The sequence below is a fragment of the Gallus gallus genome, chromosome 1, assembly GCF_016699485.2.
Source record: "Gallus gallus isolate bGalGal1 chromosome 1, bGalGal1.mat.broiler.GRCg7b, whole genome shotgun sequence".
Taxonomy (NCBI): Eukaryota; Metazoa; Chordata; class Aves; order Galliformes; family Phasianidae; genus Gallus; species Gallus gallus.
In genome coordinates, this window is record NC_052532.1 from 193776356 (window position 1) to 193798234 (window position 21879).

General features: G+C 44.9%; 1 protein-coding gene across 5 annotated transcripts in view; it reads left to right on the forward strand.

Annotated features, from left to right (window-relative positions):
• WNT11 (Wnt family member 11) overlaps positions 1–21879 on the forward strand; it is a 62414-nt gene that overhangs the window by 26949 nt on the left and 13586 nt on the right. For 3 of the 5 annotated variants that reach the window (XM_015280851.4, XM_015280852.4, XM_040650658.2), the window contains one exon: positions 1553–7003. The exons of 1 other annotated variant lie outside the window; for it this stretch is intronic. In XM_015280851.4, the coding sequence (XP_015136337.1) occupies positions 1553–1727 (175 nt within the window). In that variant the 3' untranslated portion in view covers positions 1728–7003. 5 annotated transcript variants of the gene reach the window in all.

The window sequence follows — 21879 nt, forward strand, 5'->3', positions numbered from 1 at the left end:
AAAGACTTTCTCCTTATATCAAACCTAAATCTACCCCTCTTCAAGCTTGAAAGCATTTCCCTTGTTCTGTCACCACAGACCCTGTTAAAGAGTCTGTCCCCTTCTTTCCTGTAGCTCCCCTTTAGAATGTGAAGGGCCACTATCAGGTCTCCCCGGAGCCTTCTCTTCTCCAGGCTGCACAGTCCCAGCTCTCTCAGCCTGTCCACACAGGAGAGATGTTCCAACCTTTACATCATTTTTGTGGCCCTCCTCTGGACACACTCTGACAGGTCCATGTCTCTCCTGTACTGAGGACTCCACATCTGGATGCAGTACTCCAGGTGAGGCCTCATCAGCGCAGAGCAGAGGGGCAGGATCACCTCCCTCAACCTGCTGGCCATGTCTCTTTTGATGCAGCCCAGGGTACAGTTGGCTTTCTGGGCTCATGTCCAGTTTCCCATTCACCAGTAACCCCAGGTCTTTTTTGGCAGGGCTGCACTCAGTCCTTTCATCCCCCAGCTTGTACTGGTAGTGAGGGTTGCCTTGACCCCGGTGCAGACCTTGCACTTCGATTTGTTGAACCTCATGAGATTCTCCTGGGTCTACTGCTCAGCCTGTCTAGGTCCCTTTGGATGGCATCCCATCCCTCTGGTGTATTGACTGCACCCCACAGCTTGGTGCCATCAGCAAACTCAATGAGCATGCATTCAACCCCGCTGCCAGCGTAATTGATGCGGGCATGAAAGAATATCAGTCCCAGCACTTAACCTGTGGGACACCACTCATCACCAATCTCCATTCAGACATTGAGCCAGTGATCCCTACTCTCTGGACTCAATCCTGAAGCCACTTCTTCATCCATTGAACAGTCTACCCATCAAATCCACATCTTTCCAATTTGGAGAGAAGGATGTTGTGGGGTACTGTGTCAAAGGCCTTACTGAAGTCCAGACAGATGACATCTGTGGCTCTCCCCTTGTCTACTGATGCAGTGTCACCATCATAGAATGCCACTAGGTTGGTCAAACAGGATTTGCCCTTGGTGAAGCCATGCTGGTTCTCCTGAATCACTTCCCTGCCTTCCTTGTGCTTTAGCATCGCTTCCAGGAGCATCTGTTCCATGATCCTTCCTGGCACAAAGGTGAGACTGACAGATTGGTAGTTCCCAGGGTCATCCTTCTTAACCTTCTTAAAAATGAGTGTGATGTTTGTGTATTGGTTGTGATTTTCCTGATAAGTTCAGAGCTAAATAATGGCTGTAAGAGTCTGCTCAGGAGCTTAAAGCCATTTCTACTTGTTGTGTCACTACATCCCTGACAGTGTAGACCCTTCCAGCTCTTCTACAGACCCTTTAGGCACTGGAAAGCCACCGTAAGGTCTTCTCAGAGCCCTCTTCAGGCTCAGCAACCCCCAGCTCTCTGCCTGTCTCCATAGCAGATATGCTCCAGTCTCTGAGCATCCTCGTGGACTCCTCCTGACCTGCTCCAATAGGTCCAATTGCAGAGCTTGTCATCATTGGTTCAGAAAGCCCTGCTGGGCTTCACACTCACTCACCGTGTTTCCTTTCCTCCAGGCAATGCAACAAGACCTCCAATGGCAGCGACAGCTGTGACCTGATGTGCTGCGGCAGAGGCTACAACCCCTACATGGACAAAGTGGTGGAGCGGTGCCACTGCAAATACCACTGGTGCTGCTATGTCACCTGTAAAAAGTGTGAGAGGACTGTCGAGAGATACGTCTGCAAATGAAAGCACCTCGCTCTGCTGAGCTGAGATGCTTCAGAGAAGAGAAGATGTTTCCTTGACTGGATGTCGTTCATCTTGTAAAGACATAGACTTGAAGAAAGATGGTAGGAGGAAAAAAAAGATAAGCAATCACATCAAGTAAAAAAGTGACTTTAAAGAAATGTAAAAATTGGAAGGCTTTCCCCCACCAATAAAATGCTCTCTGAGAAGACACAAACTCATTTGGGATGGTATCTTCTTCCAAAATCTTTCCCATGGTTGCCAATAACATCCAGCTGTCAAGTGCCTTAATATTTTGAGAAGAAAAAGTAGAAACTTTCACCTGGGAAAGAAAAGCAGCTCCTGTTTGAATATCACCAAGACTCATGCCTGCCTATGCCTTCTTGCACAGATACTGAGTCTGCATGTGAACCATCCCAGAAGCAAAAACTCTACGACTTTTACAGCAATAACTGCATTTGTTGCCAAAGACTTAATTTTTAAGATGGAGGCATCCACTCCGGATGGAAAAAGTGAAAAGATTTCAGGTCCATGCCCTGAAATGACCAACTCATTTTAACCTTTCTTTTGTGTAGGTCTGTGACTTCCAATGGGACCTTCATACAGGAAAACCTGACCCTAAGTTGTCTGGGCTTGATGGATTTTCACACACAGCCACGGAAAAAAAAAAACAACCAAAAAGCTATGGGAGTCCAGAGACAGTGAGAATAGGGCACGCTGAGAAGGGTGTTATGGGGTTCTTGGGTTGTAGTGGAGCCATTAGGATAAAGTATGAAACCGAAGTGAAAATCCAGTGGAAAATAATAAAGCATAAAAAGCTCCTGCTCTCTTTCTCTTACCCTTTGGGTGTTACACTCTTAGCTCTGCCAACTGGGCCATCCCATCCTTAGGAAAAGATGCCACTGCATCTTTCCCCAAGCAGAACTATTGAACCAGCCCCAAAGCACTGCAGAGAGATGAGTGGGTCCGGTCCTGGTGTGCAGACGTGAAGGCGGCAGCCATTCCCCAATGAAAGGAGTGGGAACACAGCAGTCCTTCCTGTGACCCTGCCCTGGTGCAGAGAAAACCACCATCGGTGGCTGTACATATTTTATTTTGTACGCAGACATACAGAAATATTTATAAGATATATCTCATGTTTTACTCCGCTCTTCTTCCTACATAAATATATCTCTATATTATAAGCAAGCCTTAACAATAGTACGCAATAAATGCTGAAGTTTCTGGTGCAATGGCAGAATGCTAGCTTATTATGTTTCATTCAAGGTTTCCTACTTGGAAAGCAAGCTGGGTCTCCTTCCCAAGGATGGGAGAGGAGCAAAGCTCAAGGCACTTGCTGGCGTGGGATAGATGAGTTCCTCTATTCCCTCTTTCCCCAGCCTCTTCATTTTGAGCAGAATTAGCCAAGATACAATCAAGACAAAGAAATGGAGCACTCAGAGGTGGAGAGTCACCATTCTCATTTTGCTGTTGTATCAGCAATCCTCTCATCACTTAAATATCCCAGTGTCCCCAAAGAGTGCATTAACAAATGTGACTGATGCCTCTCGTGGGTGGTTTGCTCCTCACTTCTGCATGCAGGGAGGAGAAACATAGAATCACAGAATATCCCGAGTTGGAAGGGACCCATAACGATCCTTGACTCCAATTTGAGAAGCTCTGGAGTGGAGATTTTAGCTTAAGATTACTTCATCTCTCTCTCTCTATATATGTATTTTTTGCTATGAGCAGCAGTCTCTGTGTCTGTGTTAGGAAAGACATCTGCTCCAGGAGCAGAAGGTATCAGAGCCTGTGAGGTTTTGCAGAACATTTCTGGGGTGCCTGTACCCCAGGAAGAGTGCTGTACAAATCAATCCTACAGAAAAGTAGGGCACTGAGGCACTTCCCCAGAAGGAAATACAGCCATAACAACACCGTTGTCCTCTTTTTCCTCTCTTCCAGTCACTCTCTAGGAGTCAGCTGCTCACGACATGCCTCTGAGCAGCCCTTGGGAGCTGGAAGAAAATAGCATCATGGGCAGTATGAGAGTGAAAATAATACGGCTAGCAATATTAGAGCTATTCTGTACTCCAGCATTGTGTGCTATAGTAAATCTAGAGATATTTTGTTCTCCTTGGTTACTTTGCTGGAATTGGTCTCTTCTTTGCCTTTCCTCCCCCAGCACTGAGCAGGTAGAAAGAGGCCTCTGGTACTTTGTCAGTGGTTTGTGTAATTGTCACCCCATAAAAGCTGGTGGACTGAAACGTCTCTGCAGCGCGGTGCGATGAGTGGTTGGTTGTCTTTAGGCTGACATGCAGACAGGTTGGTGGCACAGATCCCGAAGCCAGCATTTGGCTTTGTTTGATATTTTAAAGACAAGGTCAGCCTTCATTCTTTTAAGGAATTTTCTTTTTAATTCCAGGTTCTGATGAAGCCAGGGGATGTTCTGTCCGAAGGAAAACTTGAGCATTTCAATCCTGTTCTGTAATGACTTTTTCTTGCTCCCTTGCTGATGTCTTGAGCCTTTGCTTGGCGCAAAAAATAGTGAGATGGAAGAAATGCTCTGTATGCACATTGTTTTCAGCTGCAGCTCACTCCTACAGTGTCAGACCCTTGTCCCTCATCTGCTTTTCCCATGCCAGAAGAAACTTTATCTTAGCAGAGCAAGAGAAGATGTGAGTAAGTCTACCAGGCATCTGCAGGTCCTCTGACCCCACGGTGGGAAGTGACCTTTAGATGTTGAACTGAAATGGCTGCGGTGTTTGGAGATTTGTAGTTTGAGGCATCCAGGCTCAAGATGTCTTCTTGCTTTTCTAAAAATCCTTCACCACTGGCTTAATCTGAGTTTTGCTTCTTTGAGCCCAGAGTCCTTGTGGCCCCAGCCCATGTCCCAGGCTGTTATCATAGAGTCAGAGTCATTTGAGTTGTAAAGGACCATTTAAAGGTCTTCTAATCCAACTCCTTTGCAATGAACAGGGATACCTACAGCTCCATCAGGTGCTCAGACCCACATCCAGCCTGACCTTAGGTGTCTCCGGGGTTGGGATATCCACCACTTCTCTGGGCAACCTGTGCCAGTGACTCACCATCCATACTGCAAAAAATCTTCCTTATATCCAGCCTAAATCCCCCCTCTTTTAGTTTGAAACCATTTCCCCTTGTCCTATCACAAGATCGTGCTAATGAATCTGTCCTCCTTCTTCCATCTCCCCTCTCAATACTGGAAGGTCTATGAATCAACACTGTTACACTGATTTTACCATAACTCCCAAGTTTCCAGGGCCCTTTCCTTTCCAGAGTGGCTGTACCTTGACCAACATCCCTTGTTGCACTGTCCTGTTTCATCCAGCAAGTTAGAGTCATCTTGTTCTTAATGCTTTGGATGCTTTCCTCCTGGCATCAGCAGCAATTCCAATTGCAATTGCAATGAAACGTAGCTGCCAAATAGTTTTCTGTGCATGTGTGGCCCAGAAGATATTTGTGAGAACTTTAGCTACAAACCAATTCTGCAGGAGTCTGCAAGGAAAATGTATCATTAATGGCAGGGCAAGACCTTCACGTACCAACGCAATAAGCAGCTTCCAAGACTCTGAAACACAGAGGTCTTTAAGTTTCTGAATGAAATGCCTCTAATTAACCTGAATGCCTCTGCCGGGTGATGCTATAGTTCCCTCTCTCCTAACATGCCCTGCTAGATCCTAACAGCTGGTGGCGTTTGGCTCAGCTCCACACCCTACCACACAGCTCTGTTGATTTACACTAGCTGGAAAAATACAGCTGATATATTCCCATAAATATTACTATTTCAAAATATTGCAATCTTACCCCTGAGGGAAAAAGGCAAGCTATCTTGAAAAGTGTTATATTGGTGGCTTTGTAGCATTTATTCGTTTGAAGAAATATCCATGATTTAATAAAACAATTTATATTTAATGATATTTCCAAATCCGAGGATTTAAACTTTGCACACATCTAGCTGGCTTTATATTTTCTGATGAATTCTCCCCACATCCTCGCCCTATTCCATTTTTACATCATTTAGATTGCTCCCCAAAGGTAGGCAAATGGCATTCATTATAGAAAACTCCCACCCAACCCTTTATTTTAGCCTGCAAAATAGGAAGTGTTTTAGAGTCATAGAATCATTAAGGTTGGAAAACACCTCTAAGACCATCAAGTCCAACCATCAACTCATCAAACTGACAACGCCAAACACACTGAAGCAGGCAGCCCATCAGTGTTCCATGTGCTGCCACTACAAATGCCCATGGTGAGACGAGAGACAGGGGAAAGGAGGGACAAATCTGAATCCAGTGAATAGTGCCTTTGCTAGGAAGGTGATACAAGAGTCCTCAAGAGACTGTGGTCCCTGAAGGCAACCACCAGCATCCTCCTAGTGTGTGTGTGTGCTGCCTGGCCAGGGAAGTGCTGGGAGGATGCTCTGGAGGTAGTGGGGGGAAAACTAAGCCCTGGGCTTTTCCTTCTCCTGCACCACCTGTTTGCAAACGCTTTTCTAATGGGATCATCTAGGGGATCAAGGAAAATTCAAGCAGGAAGCAGAATCAGAGAATCATAGAATGGTTTGAATTGGAAGGGGCCATTAAAGTTCATCTGGCCCAACTCCCCCACAGTGAATAGGGACACCCACAGCTCCACCAGTTGTTCAGTGCTCCATCCAGCCTGACCTTGAGTGTCTCCAACGATGGGGCATCCACCACCTCTCTGGGCAACCTGTAGCAGTGCCTTGTTACCTTTACTGTAAAAACTTCTTCCTTATATGCAGTCTAAATCTCCACTCTTTGAGTTTGAAACCATTTTCCCTTCTCCAACCAATGAAACCATCCTGCATTGTCTGAAGTCATTTTTTTCCCCACACTTAAATCATTCTCCTTATTACACACTGTACAACCACCCATGATATCCTTAACACCCTCACCCCATCTCAAAGATTTGCCTTCCTTGTTCTGAAACACTATTGTGTTGCCCTAAGAGCAGATCAGACTCAGACTTTGTCCTCTACATGTGGCAGACAGAGTAGAAAACAAGATTTGGGAGAGGGAGAGAAAGAACAGGAAACTTGAAATCCACCTGAGATTAATGACTTTAACATGTACAACATGTTTTGTTTTGCTTTGTTTTCCCCTCAGGAGCAGTTTCATCAGTCAGACAGTGTTTGATTAAATATCTCAGCAGAGCTATGGTTTATTCATCTAGAACAAAAGTTACCCCCCTGATGAGGGACACGGCATTAGCTTTGTTTTCTAATTGTAAGAGCAACAATAAAAATAATAACAATAGTATGCATTGTGGACCATTTTAGTTTGGTTTTGTTTTTCTTTGTTGAAAGTAAGTGAACTGTGTTTTGTCAGTCTTGTAAGTGAGTTATTTTCAAGATCATTTCTGTGTTGTGGGGAGGTTTTCGCTCCCTTAAGTGGAATTTCTCAATGTTTTCACCCAAACTACATGACCTAACAATGCCTCCTTAAAACAATAATAAAACAGAAGAAGAGACTGTAACTTAATTGCATGACTCCAGGAGCAAGGGCATGAGGGAAAATGCTGCAAATGCTGCATCCCCCATGCATGCAGAGAGGAACCTGGAGCATGAAATCTGCCATGGGCTGTGTTATGGGGAGTCATCCCATCCACACAACACAGCCACAACCTGAACACGTGCGTAAGTGTTCCTCTGGATTGGGGCCAAAGTGCTGAAAACCTCAGAGGATGGAAGGGCAGTTATCGATATCTGAGATCTCTCTAAGTGGTAACTGCTGACAAACATGTGCTTTTTGAAACGGAAAGATGCATTTCTTCCAGATTTCCTAGGGCTAACGCTGGGCCTCAAATACACCCTGTCTGAAATGGGAGATGTAACATTACTTGGTGGTGATGAACAGTGAAACTGGACTGGGCTGAAGCTGAGATGTGATAATAAAAGTAGGCAACATCATCTCCATCGGTCTGAGGTAAGGCAGAATAAGCTGGAAGGGAAAGAGAGTAATGAACTTTTAGAAAAGCTCTGCAGCTGTGGGAACAGTGATAGGGACATCAGCAGGGCAGGAAGCAAGAACTACATGTGGAGGTTGGCCTCTTCTCCCAGGTAACAGCAGTAGGATGAGACACAACGACCTCAGGTTTCACCAGGGGAGGTTCAGGTTGGGTATTAGGAACAACTTCTTCTCAGAAGGAGCGGTAACACATTGGAACAGGCTGCCCAGGGAGGTGGTGGAGTCATTGCCTCTGGAGGTGTTCAAGAAATGTGTAGATATGGTACTTAAGGCCATGGTTAGTGGGCAATATTGGTGGCAGGTGGACGGTTGGACTAGATGATCTTAGTGGTCTATTCTAATCTTAACAACTCTGTGATTCTATGATTCACCATTTCTTGTCAATGGTCCCAACTCTTATTTGTCCTAATCTGCTTGCTCTGAGGGTGTGCAACAGCTCAGCATCAGCCTCCTCAAGCATCTGCTGCTTTCTCTAAATTCATGCTGAATTTCAGATGAAAAAGAGGTTTAAATCCACTATTCTATGGTACATCCATTATAATGGGCATGGTAATTATGGGTTGATGGTTGGACTAGAGGACCTTTGAGGTATTTTTCCAACCTTAATGGTTCTGTGAGCTCTTAGCCTAAATTTTTTAAGCTGTTTAAGATGAGCTACCATAATCTGGGTTATTATAAAAGTCATTAATAACAGCAACCAAACAAAGAAAATATCAAGGTGCATTTCAAAGCAATTTCCCTCAGGTCTGGGAGGCTGATCACAAAAAGGAGGACCCAAACCCCTCTCTGATGCTTGCAGACACTGTAAACGTGCACCACCTGTGGCTCCTTTCCACTCCACTACCTGTTCAATATGCAGTTAATTTTACAAAGTGCTGCATATGTCAACCAGGGCCAAGGTCAGGCAGGAAAACGGTTTCCTTTTCTAAACTCCAAACAGTCCAACTGCTCTGTCCAGGGCTGCTCTCCTCATCTGGCGTGGATAGATTAAAATGCCACCTCCCTGCTCACCTCTGCAGGTGCTTCCTTCCTTGCTGCAGGCAGCATGTGAGCTATGGGGAGCACAAGCTGGAAGTATCTGCACATTTGGAAATGCAAAGAAACCCCCCTGCATATCCACGCTTGAGGAGTAGCCCTTGGCCTGACATAAAAGAATCAAGCAGACAGCTGCAAAGAATTGCTTGATTTAAGGCAGTCACAACTCCCCGGCCTGCCCTGACCCCTGTGCATAACTCTTCCTCTGCTGAATATGAGGCTTCTCTCAGCAGGCAGTAGGGAAGCATCTGGTGCCATTAGAGGCATTGCAGAGGACTGCAGGAGAGACCTTGACCCCACAGGAGACCTCTGCTCACCTGGGCTGGAGGAGGAAAGCCCAGGGGACACCCCAGGGCATTTCAAAGAGTTACAGTGTTCACCCAATTGATTGTACTCCTGCATACGGTGATGTTCAAGTGCACTTTCTTCCCTCCATAACTCTGATCCCAAGGGCTCTAAGAGGTCCACTGTGGACCAACAAACTGAGGGATGCTCAAAAAAGAGCTTTGCAAAGCCATCTGTAACCAAGCAAGCAAGCATCAGCTTGATCCTGTCTCCCACAAGCCAGGCCAGACCTGCAGGCCACCAAATATAGAATCATGGAATCATTAAGGTTGGAAAAAAGCTCAAAGATCACCAAGTCCAACCCCAACCCATTCCCACCATGCCCATAAACCGTATCCCTCAGTACCACATCTCCATAACTCCAACACCTCCAGAGCAATGACTCTACTACTTCCCTGGGCAGCCTGTGCCGATGCATTACCACTCTTTCATAGAATAAATTGTTCATAATATCCAAGTGGTTGAGGTTGGAGGTACCTCTAGTTCAATCTGATCCAGCTCCTGCCCCAGAAGGTACACTCAGAGCAGAGTGCCCAGCAACCCTCAGCTCTCTGTGCTATCCATAAAGAAATATTTTAGAGTGCTAGAAATCTGGGTGTGCCTCCAACCAGGGGATCAGCATAAGATGAATGGTGCCCACTGGGAGTTAGTACGACCCTTCTCATACAGACATCCAGAGAGCAGATGATGGAAGTCAGATGAGATTTATCCTTCTCCTGATGTTCAGTGTACAGGTCCTTCTGTTTTCATGTTTGTCTTGATATAAACCAAGTGTTAAGCCTCACTGGGCTATTAGAACCAGAGCGTGATCCCTTATGTCTCCTGTTCCCAGGATGGTTACAGCTGACATCTGTTATTTGACATAAATTGCTGGAATAGGCTTCCAAATGAAACCACACAACACAATGGGCAAAACCAAGCATTGTAAACATCTAAATATAGCTGGTTAGATTCCCTTTTTCCTCTTCTCTCCATTAGAGGGGACATTTTCATCTTGGGACTTGCAGATAATTCCAAGGAAATGAAAGAAGTTACTTTTCATGGAGTTCACAGAGAAAATGAGACCATCCAAGCGTTCTGTCCACTTGTTAGAACCAAACGTCAGACTCGTGGCCCCTGAATATGACCCATATTGTTAGCTGCTATGGTACAAAGTAACGTTTGTTTCCTCCCAGCCATTAAAGAGACTATTTCAGATAATAAAATGTAAACAGAGAAACTTCAAAGGACAAAATGAAGCCATTGAGTAACTGTGTTTTACATGGAGCTGAACTGCTGGCAGCGGATTTCTCCCTGGAAAAAAAAAAAAAAAATATATATATATATATATATATAGTTTTCCATTACTCTCTGTAGTCTGGTGAACAGCTTAAGTGTCCTGGTTTATCTTTAGGAGACTTAGATAAGCTGAGAAATTTTCCTCCGTAGAAATACACTGATACATCTTCCCAATGGCATCCTTCTCACAGTGAGCCTGGTCAGCCTAATGAGATTGACCTAATTTGTTGTTGCTTACATCTTGGCAATACATTGGGAAAATGCTCTGAGAGGTGTGTATGTTGGATGAAGTACGTGAGAATAAAGGAATCACAGCAAATCACGGAATCATGGAATGGCCTGGGTTGAAAAGGACCACCATGATCATCTAGTTTCAACCTCCCCCTGCTACGTGCAGGGTCACCAACCACCAGACCAGGCTGCCCAGAGCCACATCCAGCCTGGCAAATATACTGGAATGAAAGTCAAACATCCAGCACCCAGGGGAAAGCACTCCAAAACGCCTTTTTGGCTCTTAAATTCAACAGTGAGACTCAAGGACCTCCGTGACGAATACATCTCTTTGCCTTTTATTCTTTTTCAGTCCAGATCGATTGTTTACTCCTAATTTCAGAGTTGATACAAATGTATGTTTAGGGTAAGATGTAAATTAATGGGTCTAGGGACTAAACAACATTTTCTTTAAATAAAAATGTCACTGTCCTCTAGCACAACAAAAGAGATTCCACCGATATTGAATTAATACAACCATTAAGGTACAAAAACATCACCAAGCCCAATTCTCAACCCACCCCCACATCCCTCAGAGTGCCACATCTCTGCAAATCCCAGCCAAGTTTTCCTTACCAGATGCTATATCTTACGGGGTGCTCTCCTACAGAGAGGCATTTGGCTTGAGAGTCATCTCATGAAACTTCAGGTGTCTGCTTTGAGGACATCCTCATCTTAATTAACCTGGCATCACCTTGCTGGTGGACTGGTGCAAGGAAGGGACAAACTGGTTGCATCCCCTTCATTACACTGCATTTTACCTTAGTTTTATATAGGAATATATGTGCTTTACCTGCTTTGCCTCTGGACTAATTCAGGGTTATAAATGAATCCAAGACTGGTTCTGCTAGGTTTCCTGATAAGGGTGTTTCCATCTCTTCAGCAGAGGCAAGGAAACAGAGCTACAATATGTTAGAAATCCCACGGAGCTGGGTTTATATTTATCATCAACCTGTATCTAGGATTGACACAGACAAAGAAGATTAAGGTAATAAAACCTGAAAAAAAGAACATCTTCTCATGGATTTTTGTTAAAAGGTCCAAAGTTTTCAACTAGGATTTGCTGTGGCAGGACAAAGTACATTTTCAGACTTGACTTCTTAATGGGCTACATCTGCTCAATGTAATTTTGCATCTGAGCTGTGTTCCTTGTCAGACTCAAGCACAGTCAGAGCTGCACTCAGCAGTACTCACTTTCCCTGGAATCAGATAAACTCAGCTCAATAAATTAGTTTTACTGCTCTCAGTATCACCCTGTTATCATTGTGAGTGATTTAGTCTGGGCTTCCCAAACTTCCCTGTTCTTTCCCAGTGGAAGGAACTGAACTCTCAAAGTCAGAATGTCTTTTTTTTTCTTTTCTCATCCCGACTTTTCTCTTCTTTTCTATTCTTTTATCTTCTCTTTTCTCTTCTTTTTCTCTTCTCTTTCTCTTTCTTTTCTTATTCTTTCTTTTCTTTTCCTTTCCTTTCTTTCCTTTTCCTCTCTTTTCCTTTCTTTCCCCACTTTCAGTCTCTCTTCAGTGAAAAACTGTATAAAATAATCCTTTGCTAAACTTTTTTAAAGTGTGGCTTTTTTAGCTCAGAGGGAATTTATTTAATTAGGAAATCATGATCTGGTTCTCAGCTGGTGTAAATCAGCAGCAGTGATTTATACCAGCTGAACATATGAATTCTGGTGTTTGGTAGCAGAATTTAGAGGGCTTGCCTTGTAAAGTGCATTGGACTGTGTATTATATTAGCTACAGGAACATTTTGTAAAAATATACTTATGTTTGATGCCATCTTTTTTTCATATTCTTTATATCCCCATGTCATCTGCATGATTAAACAAGAGGAAAGATGGACTTGTCATTGCAGAACAGGCCTGTAACTGGGTGATAATGATCTGAGCTCCCTTTTACGCTATTGGCAAGCTATTTGAAGCTGAAGTATGAGTATCCTATTTGAGGTACTGACAGCTCAGAGCCCACAGTGCTTTACAGGCCTCTAAGGGACCTCCAGAAGCAACTGGGCTATGACAGATGCAATGTACAGGTTGGATGTTCAAGGGGGAAACTGGGAATAGGTCTTTACTCAGCATAGGGATGTTGTGTTGGGAAGGGCACAAGGAGAAATAGGAAGAAGTATTTGTGCTTTCTTTGGAAATGCATTTCATTTTCTCAGGAAGACCAAGAGATCTGTTCCTAGGGCAAATAGTTTGAAGGAGGGGCGATCAATATGTGGAGCTCTGATTAGAGGGATCTGAGATCCTGGAAAAAACATCTGCTTCTCGTATAAAGCTAGCTATGTCTGGCTAAAATCCAGGCAGAGGAGTTCTCATAGAAAAGGAGATAGTACTTGGGAATGGCAGTTGGCTAAATTGCTTGGTAATCTTGACCACAGTTTGACTACTTGGCAGGTCCTGGTAAGCTGTAAGGACTATAGTTTAAGCCCTGATGTCTAAGGGTATAAGTCTTCTGGGACTTTCCTTCTTCATGAATGGCTGTAAGCCTGTCTTTTGTTCCTTCTGATACCTTCTGACCTCAGTGGTTGCTTCAGTGAACTTTAGCAGGGGACTGAGATGTCAAGAGCTTCAAAGGGGGGAGATATCCTGTGTGCCTAGATATGCCATATCTGTTGCTGATCTAGTTCATCCTGCAGTCCCTCTATGATCAGTGATTAGAAATGGGCATTTGGGGACTTCTTTTTATCCTCGTGTAAAATAGCTCAAAGATGCTCTAAGATAGCACAGTGCCAGGATATTCCAGCGTTACCACCCTAAATTATAAATTATATATGATATCCTTAAAGGAAAAACAAAGCAACTAATTCTTGAAGAATTAGGAAAATCCGTTTTGTTATAATAATCTCAAACTCTTCAAGCTCATTTTCTGTCTCTATTTTGGCTGAAGTGTCACTGTAACAAGCTAAATTATGAGCATAATTGGTCAAAGAAAGGCATTTGTCTGTGAAACACTGATTAATTTTCCTGTTCTCCTTTGTGTTCAGTTATAAGCAGAACTTCATAAGTGTGTGCTTGAGAGTGGAAAACTATTATCCTTCAAATGTGGAGTCTCAGCTACGGCTGAACTTTCTGTTTGGACTTTGACCAAGCTGCTGGGCTTAGATCCCAGCACTGGAGCTACCAGATGGACCATGTTATTCTCACTTGCAGAACCCTATCAGACAAACTATTCAACCAGAACAGGTCTGCTGCTCATGGAAGGTGTGAGGTACTAATGAGACATTGTGTTCCTGCTGCGGGTGCCATGCTTCTTATGGTACCTGTCCCAGCTTCCCAGCTTATGTTGGACTTCTTTCATATGTTGTTCAGACCAGAAGAGTAGGGAAGGGTCTGGTGGGATCACAGCCCTGCTAGTGGACGAGGTAAAGCCAGGTGGACATGCCTAAATGAGGACAACTGGCACCTCAGCACTGCAGCAGCCTGAAAACATCATGGAGCAATGCCGCCGCCCAGCCAACAGGCATTGCCAAAGGGAAAGATGTGTTGGAAATCACACTTCTTTCTTGGACTTCAGCTCCTATGCACAGCCCTAAGGTACTTGCATCTTTGGCTGTATTTGACCAGTAAATAAAACAGACTGGAGCCTTGTGCCCAGGGCCAGTGGCACAGCAGAATTTGCAAACAAATGGCTTTTATCCCCCTATCAGATGACTTCACTCATTTTGACAGCCCTCGTCCTCTGCTAAGATGAACGCATCTGGGTGTTCTACTCTGCACTGGGTGAGACCTCACCTGGAGTACTGTGTTGAGATGTGCAGTCCTCGGTACAGGAAAGACATAGAACTGTTGGAGCATGACCAGAGCAGGGCCACAAAAAATGATGCAAGGGATGGAACACTCCTCCTACAAGGACAGGCTGAGGGAGGTGGGGCTGTGCAGCATGGAGAAGAGAAGGCTCTGGGGAAACAGGATAGAGGCCTTTCAGTATCTAAAGGAGGGCCACGAGAAAGAAGGGGACAGACTCTTTAGCAGGGTCTGTTGTGATAGGAAAAGGAGAAATGGTTTCAAATTAGAAGAGGGGAGATTTAAACTGGATATGAAGAAGAAGTTTTTTATGATATGGGTGGTGAGGCACTGGCACAGGCTGCCCCAATAGGTGGTGGATGCCCCATCCCTGGAGTCACTCAAGGTCAGGCTGAATGGGGCTCTGAGCAACTTGATCAAGCTGTGGGTGTCCCTGTTCATTGTAGAGAAGTTAGACCAGATGGCCTTTAATTGTCCCTTCCAACTCAAATGATTCTGTGTTTCTACATTATCTGGACTTAACAGCTGGTGTGGGTCTCAGACATGATGGGACGTAAGTCAAGATTTGAGCAGTCTGGAAGAAAGAGCTGAAGCCGTGCTCTGGTTGTAGCTATGTAGACATAGCCTTTAAGGCTTAACACCTTTTGCAACCCTTCAGTTTCCCTTTCCTGAAGGTATGCCTTCTCCTCTTAAGCTTTTGTCACCTTTTCATTTCCACAGCAGAGAGTCCTGAAGTTCATTTCTCTGTTAGATGAACAGTTACTTCCCTGCTGGTTGTGAACCTGAATCCTAGCAGCTTTGTTTGCTGTCCTCAGTCCTTCTGCAAGAGATGGTTTTTGTACTGAAAGAGATACCTCTTCATCCTTCCTGCACGTCCGCCTAGGACATCCTCTTGTTCTTATGTAGCTATTATCCTTGTAATTGTCAAGGGTGTGTAACACATGCACAACAAAGGCAGGAGGATACCCTTTTATAGCCAACAGTCAAGCAGCACATAGGCTGTAGGCCTATGTTTTGTTCCTCCCCGGGGACAAGCTCTTCATTAGTGCAATTTCTTCATTGCAAGGATTTACTTTGATGTCCATCCAGGGATAGCCGAGTTAGGACTGCATCCAATTTGCTTATTTTTCTGGTCCCAGTGCCTCCCAGGGGATTTCATACCTGAAGGAGAGACTTCAGACAGTGATCCTGGACCACAATGCAGTCAAGTGTCCGTAGAGAGAGAAACTTTATGTTTTCAGGTAAGAAAAAAGCCCCAGTTACAAAGACACCACACTCCTGACCACAAGAAATGAACCACATTCATCCTCACTGGTGACACTAGGTCAGGTTTTGCTTTACTCATTTACCTTCTTGCCTAATGAATTGGAGACTGAGGGATGACAGTGAGAAAGAAGTGGGTTCTGCAGTATCTTCAGATTCTCCTGGGCTATTGTTCAGGTGGTGGGTGTTGGCCTCTTCTCCTGGCTAAGTAGTGATAGGATGAGAGAGAATGGCCTCAAGTTGTGCCAGGGGAGGTTCAGGTTCAATATTAGGAAAAACAGCTTCTCAGGAGGAGAGGTAACACACTGGAACAGAATGCCCAGGGAGGCGATGGAGTTACCATTCCTGGAGGAGTTCAAGAAGCACACAGATCTAGTACTTAGGGATGTGGTTAGCAGGCAATATGGGCGATAAGGGGACAGTTGAACTAGATGATCATAGAATCGCAGAATGATAGAATGGTTAGGGTTGGAAGGTTGAAGATCATCTAGTTCCAACCCCCTGCTATAGCCAGGGACGCCTCCCTCTAGACCAGGTTGCTCAAAGATTAGAAGTCTTTTCCAACTGTAACGATTCTATGATTGCTTTCCCTCTACAACCCAATACAGACAAGCATAGAGGATGGAGGTCCTGGCAAGCCCTGACAACCCATGGCAGGCTGGGAACAATGCTTAGTGCTCAGCTTGTATGCAGATGGATCATTTTCAAGGGATACTAAGAGGTCAGAAAACCCCCTCTTGCCATATCTCCCACCAAGACAGAAGAATAAGACACTAACTTGGGAAGACTGCTGTTTTACCCATTTCTCAGTCGTGGCAGGATACCTCTGTACCTTCATTATACTTGTTACCTCCTTTATGAAATCCCTTTATGTGCTGTTGAGTTAGAGGAGCATGCAATTAGATCCAGAGACCGATCCCAAAATGTCTCAGGAGGTGATGGCTCCCCTTTCTCCTCAGCTCATCTAACTCTGGGAACTGGTAGCTCAAGTGTGTGATGGCATGGACACCCACTTCATCACTGCTTTGCATAAGTGGGGAAGAATCTGCAAAGGGGATCAGGAATGCTGACTGGCTCAGGGCAGAGTTCACTGCACGTCCTGTGTGGGGTTTGTAAGCATATGAAGTCAATCATGACCTGGATGTAGAAAGGAGTGGGAAGTCAGGAGACTTACACGACTGTGCTCCTTTGTGTGCATGAAAAGGCAGGTAGGAGGTTTAAGAGTGGGCTGGAAGGCAGTGGGCTGGGAACCACAGAGAAAAGAAAACGTAACAATCAAGGAAAAGAAGGGAATGAAGTCACTGATTGCTTCTCAAGTCTGTATTTTAAAATATCACCTGATGGGTTTTGGGTCCAGTGGATTTCCAGTAATGATGGTAAAATAAGGAGGAGCACTGAAAGGAATTTGTAAACTTTGTATTTCTTTCCCAGTTTTTTAAAGCTTCATGAAAAGGACTTTTGTCCTTTCTGGCTCAAAATCAAACTTGGGAGTAAAACTTGTCTATGTTCATCAAGAGAAAAGATTATTATTTTTTTTTTTTTCTCAGCACCATTTCCAATACTTGGATTTGTAACATCGGAGGCTTTTTTTAGGAAGAAACATTTCTCCGAGTCTGTGCAAAAATTCATGTTTCACACATTTTCCTGTGTGGAAACAACCTTTTTTTGTGGGCAGGGTCCTTAGAGCCACAGATTTCTAGCCCCAGGAGGGAGGGAGACATTTACCTCGATCATTTGAAGACAGCATTGCAAAATGCATGGCCACCTTCCAGCTGATATGTGTTCCATCAGCTAAAGCAACACAGCCACAGGCCAAGGGCTCTTCTGGATCTGCTCTTCTCCAGCCGCAGCTGCTGCAACCCATAAGAAGCGCAGTAATGTGTTCACTGACTCCCCATTGAACCATATCATTCTGTCAGGAACCACCATGGAGCATCCAGTGTAGCCTTTCTACCGCAGCACAGTGCAGAGAATGAATTAGGAGGCATCCCAGCTGATAGATAAGTAGGGAGCACTGCAGCAAATGCTGGGACTCCTTCCTGGCTTAAAACCCTTGTTAAAAAACTTGTAGTCAAGGCTGTGGTTCTTACAAAGGTTTCTCAGAAGAAAGAGACATGACTTCATCCTGCCAGCAAGTGTTAGGGAAGGAATCATGCACCACGGTCCCAGAGGCATTCAGGAATCCAAAATGTGCAGAGCCAGTAAGGGACAGGATTGCTGGAATAACAAAAGTTGCATTACTATAGCCTAGCAGTTTGATCCAACAATAGTTCTGGAGACTCACCTGCAACACAAGCAGAAAAGCACCAGCTTGTGCAGCTCTTACACAGACCCCAGAGCAGAGGGAGTCAGCTCTTATGTCCTTAGCGCCGAATGGTTGCAAGGGATTTAGTGAATCCAGTTTAATTTCCATGTGTCTTCTGATGAAATCTGTATTGAAGTCATTATGATAGCATGGGCTTTTCCAGATGTGACAGTAAATGCGTGCAGGCACACTTTTAGTCGTCTGCAGGGCTAGAAAGACATTTTATGATCTAGATGAATGAGGCTGTTTAATGTCTGAGGGAAAAAAAAATAATGGCAAAGAGCTGTCTAACAAGCCTTTTTCTGAGTGATTGCTAGCCAGGCTAACATGTATTTGGTCATAAACCAGCTGGTACATTTGAGATGTATTAGCCAACTTTTGCATAAAATATGCAGGAAGATCCTAAAAAGATATAACAGGTATGTTACTATGTTGTGCAAAACTATTGAGTAACATGGAAGAAAATTTGAGTTTCTATAAGAAGGCGACCCTTGTCACTAGAATGGACGTGGTTTATACAAAGTACACAGCTTTTTGGTGGGACAATTGTTGACGACATTTTATCTGTATTTATCTGTATATAAGGTCTTTATTTTTAGACTAGGTGTAAAGCACTGTATACAATAAGGGTAGGGAAACTGACACAGGTTGCCCAGAGAGTTGGTGGATGCCCCGTCCCTGGAGACACCCAATGTCAAGCTGGATGGGGCTCTGAGCACCTGATGGAGCTGTGGGTGCCCCTGATCATTGCAGGAGAGCTGGACAAGATGGTCTTTAGAGGTCCTTTCCAACTCAAACGATTCTACTTCTTTCTCAGCCTGAGGATCACTCCAATACAACAGCAACGAGAGACTGACACCCCCAAGAGACCGGGCCCAGCCCGTTTTTAGTGGCATGAGACCAGTAGCTGTTTTTGTGTAGTCCTGGTAGCACTGAATCTGCCACTCCCATGTGGAATTACACCTTTTTTGGGGGGGATAACATTGTTTGGGAACAGTGTTGCCTGCACGAATGACCTGTGCAGGGGAAACCAGAAGATATGGTGGGCTTCTCTCTTGAGTGTCCTTGTACTTGGAGATGGGCAACATTTCTGCTGTTGCAGCATTCGGTAAAGCAAAACTGGGCAACGATCTGTTTTCAGACTGCACGATAAGAGCCCCAGCAGTCCCGACCAGAAGGTCCTTCACTGCTAAGTCAGAGAGGTCCAAGTGCAAGCGTGAGCCCTGGCTGCCCACACAGCCTTGCTGTTAGCTCCCTCCCAAGGCCTGCTCTCAGGGAGAGGTGTTTGGACACAAGCCACGCTGTGACACTTGGCCTCTGGGCCAGCAAACGGGCCCTGGCCGGCTTTATTTAGTAGAGGAGGTGTTGCTGATGAGACTGCACCACTTTTGGCTCCTTCTGCCCTGCGCAGTCCTTCAACACCGTCCCGGCAGGCTTTGCACCTTCAAACACCCCCACAAGTCTTTATGCCACATCTCAGAGCTCATAACACCTCCCCTCACTTTCTTACTGTAAAAACATCGCCCTGGCAGGCTGCAGCGTGGCCCACTTAATATTTCAAACACTTTGAACTGAGCCCCCCGTCCCTCCTCCAATAATTACTATGAACTAGGGCCGTGGGGCATCGCGTAGGGCCCAGAGTAGGCCCAAGGCCAAATGCCATGTGCTATGGACCCAGCAGTCTGCTGGCAGGCCTGAGCTGTGTAATACAAACCAGGCCATGCAAACAGACTTCAAGGCTGGATCTCAGCATAGCCTATTCTTGCTGCAACACTACAGGGGGATTCGCTGTGGGTTTAGGGGAGCTGTGCCCTGAAAAGGCAAAAGGATCTTTGTCAGTGCGGGCATTGTCAGACACACATTCTTCCAACTGGATATAAGGAAAAAGATGTCTACAATAATAGAACAGGTTGCCCAGGCAGGTGGTAGATGCGCCATCCCTGGAGACACCCAAGGTCAGGCTATATGGGGCTCTGAGCACCTGATGGAGCTGTAGGTGTCCCTGCTCATTGCGGGGGAGCTGGACCAGATGGCCTTTAAAGGTCCCTTCCAACTCAAAAGATTCTATGGCATCCCTGCTCACCTTCATGAGATGAAAATTGTGCCCCAGTGAAATCTTGTTTTGATAAGATACATGGCAATATTTAAAACCTAACAGGTCTCCACAAATACCCCAGTGTATCACCAGCACGACAGAGCCATTTAATAGTTTTATCAAATGCAATTTGAGTCACAATAGCCAAATGTGATGTCATTCACATCAGTTTAGCTTACTAAACAGAAAATCCAGCTTCTGCCCTACTTGCACAGAGAATACGCACTGAGATAGTTCCTGTATCTCAGCCAATGTGTGGAAATACGTTCAGCTGACCCAACTGGGTTGTGTGTTTTAGCCCTGGCATTCAGCTGCTCACAGATGAAGGGTTGCATTCCAGTGGTCAAGCACTGGAACAGATTGCCCAGGGATGTGGTGAAGTCATGAAGTGTTCAAGAAACATGTAAATGTGGTACCAAGGGACATGGTTTATTGGGCAATATTGGTGGTAGGTAAGTGATTGGACTTGATGATCTTAGAGGTCTTTTCCAACCTGAATGATTCTGTGCTTCTGTGATCGCCATGAATGGACAGCAGATGTGGATTGTTCTATGAGAAAGAAAATCCTGCTTGTCCTTAATCCAGAAGGCATGGGTTCGGCATTCCAGGCATATCTTGACATTGCTGCAAATATTATAGCAAACCTCTACATCCCCACACAGCATGAGCATGGATATGTTGTTATATGTACAAAAAGACCTTGTGCCAAAATACTTGTGGACTAAATCTGTTTGATAGCCTGGATGTGTTCCATGGGAATAGGAGTGGCTTGATCGTGTAGGAAAATGTTGATAGGTGCTTCAGGCACAAACTGGTGTGAAACTGCAGAATCGTAGGGGTTGGAAGGGACCTCTAGAGATCAAGTCCAACCCACTGCTAAAGCAGGTTCCTTATAGCAGGTTGCACAGGTAGGCATCCAGAAAGGTCTACGGTATCTCCAGGGAAGGAGACTCCAGAACCAATCTGGGCAGCCTGTTCCAGTGCTCTGTCACTCTCACAGTAAAGAAGTTCTTCCTTAGGTTAGCATGGAACTTTCTGTGTTCCAACTTCTGCCTGTTGCCACTTGTTCTGTTGCTGCAGAAAATCACGGACATCCTTTAGACTGTGTGGTCATTGAGCAAGAGACTTAAAAATCACTATAGAAAAAGCCATCTTGACACTGACTTGGGGAATTTGCATCTTTTTACGCAGTGATCTTGCTATTGGCCTGGAAGAGCTAGTTTATGGAGGTGTGAAAGCCAGCAGTGCATCTTTCGGGCAATCTTGTGAGCCTGTTGTGGGCAACATCTCATTGTCAACAAGGAGATCATAGGAGACAACTGTGGATTCTGTAAGATGGACATAACTGTATTTTCTGACTCCAGGCAGTGAAGAACTGACAGGTTTTCACTTCTGTCAAACCAAACTGGTTTTGAACTAGCATCCAAAACATATCGCAGCGGACTCACAGGCCCCTGAATGTCTCCCTTCTGTTGAGCACTCAGCTCTTGGAGGCCACAGGTGTTACTGCTATAATAAACATCAGTGTTAGCTCTGTATATGCCAGGTATGTTGTACTTCACAAATGCCACACATATTCCCAGCCTTTAGGAATTTCCCCAAATCCTACCCGTTCAAAACAGATCCCACAGCTGCTTCCCCTGCAAAAATCCAGCTGCATCTTCTATTGTGCCTTCACAGTGATTATCTGAAGATTTTCCTTCAGTTTAGCAGAGCTGCAGCTTATATCATCTTGACCTCTGAAGCACAAAGGGAAAGAAGAAAACAGGGCACAATGTCTTCTTTAGCAATTATTCCACCATAACAAGCCAAGCTACTGAAAGGGAAAT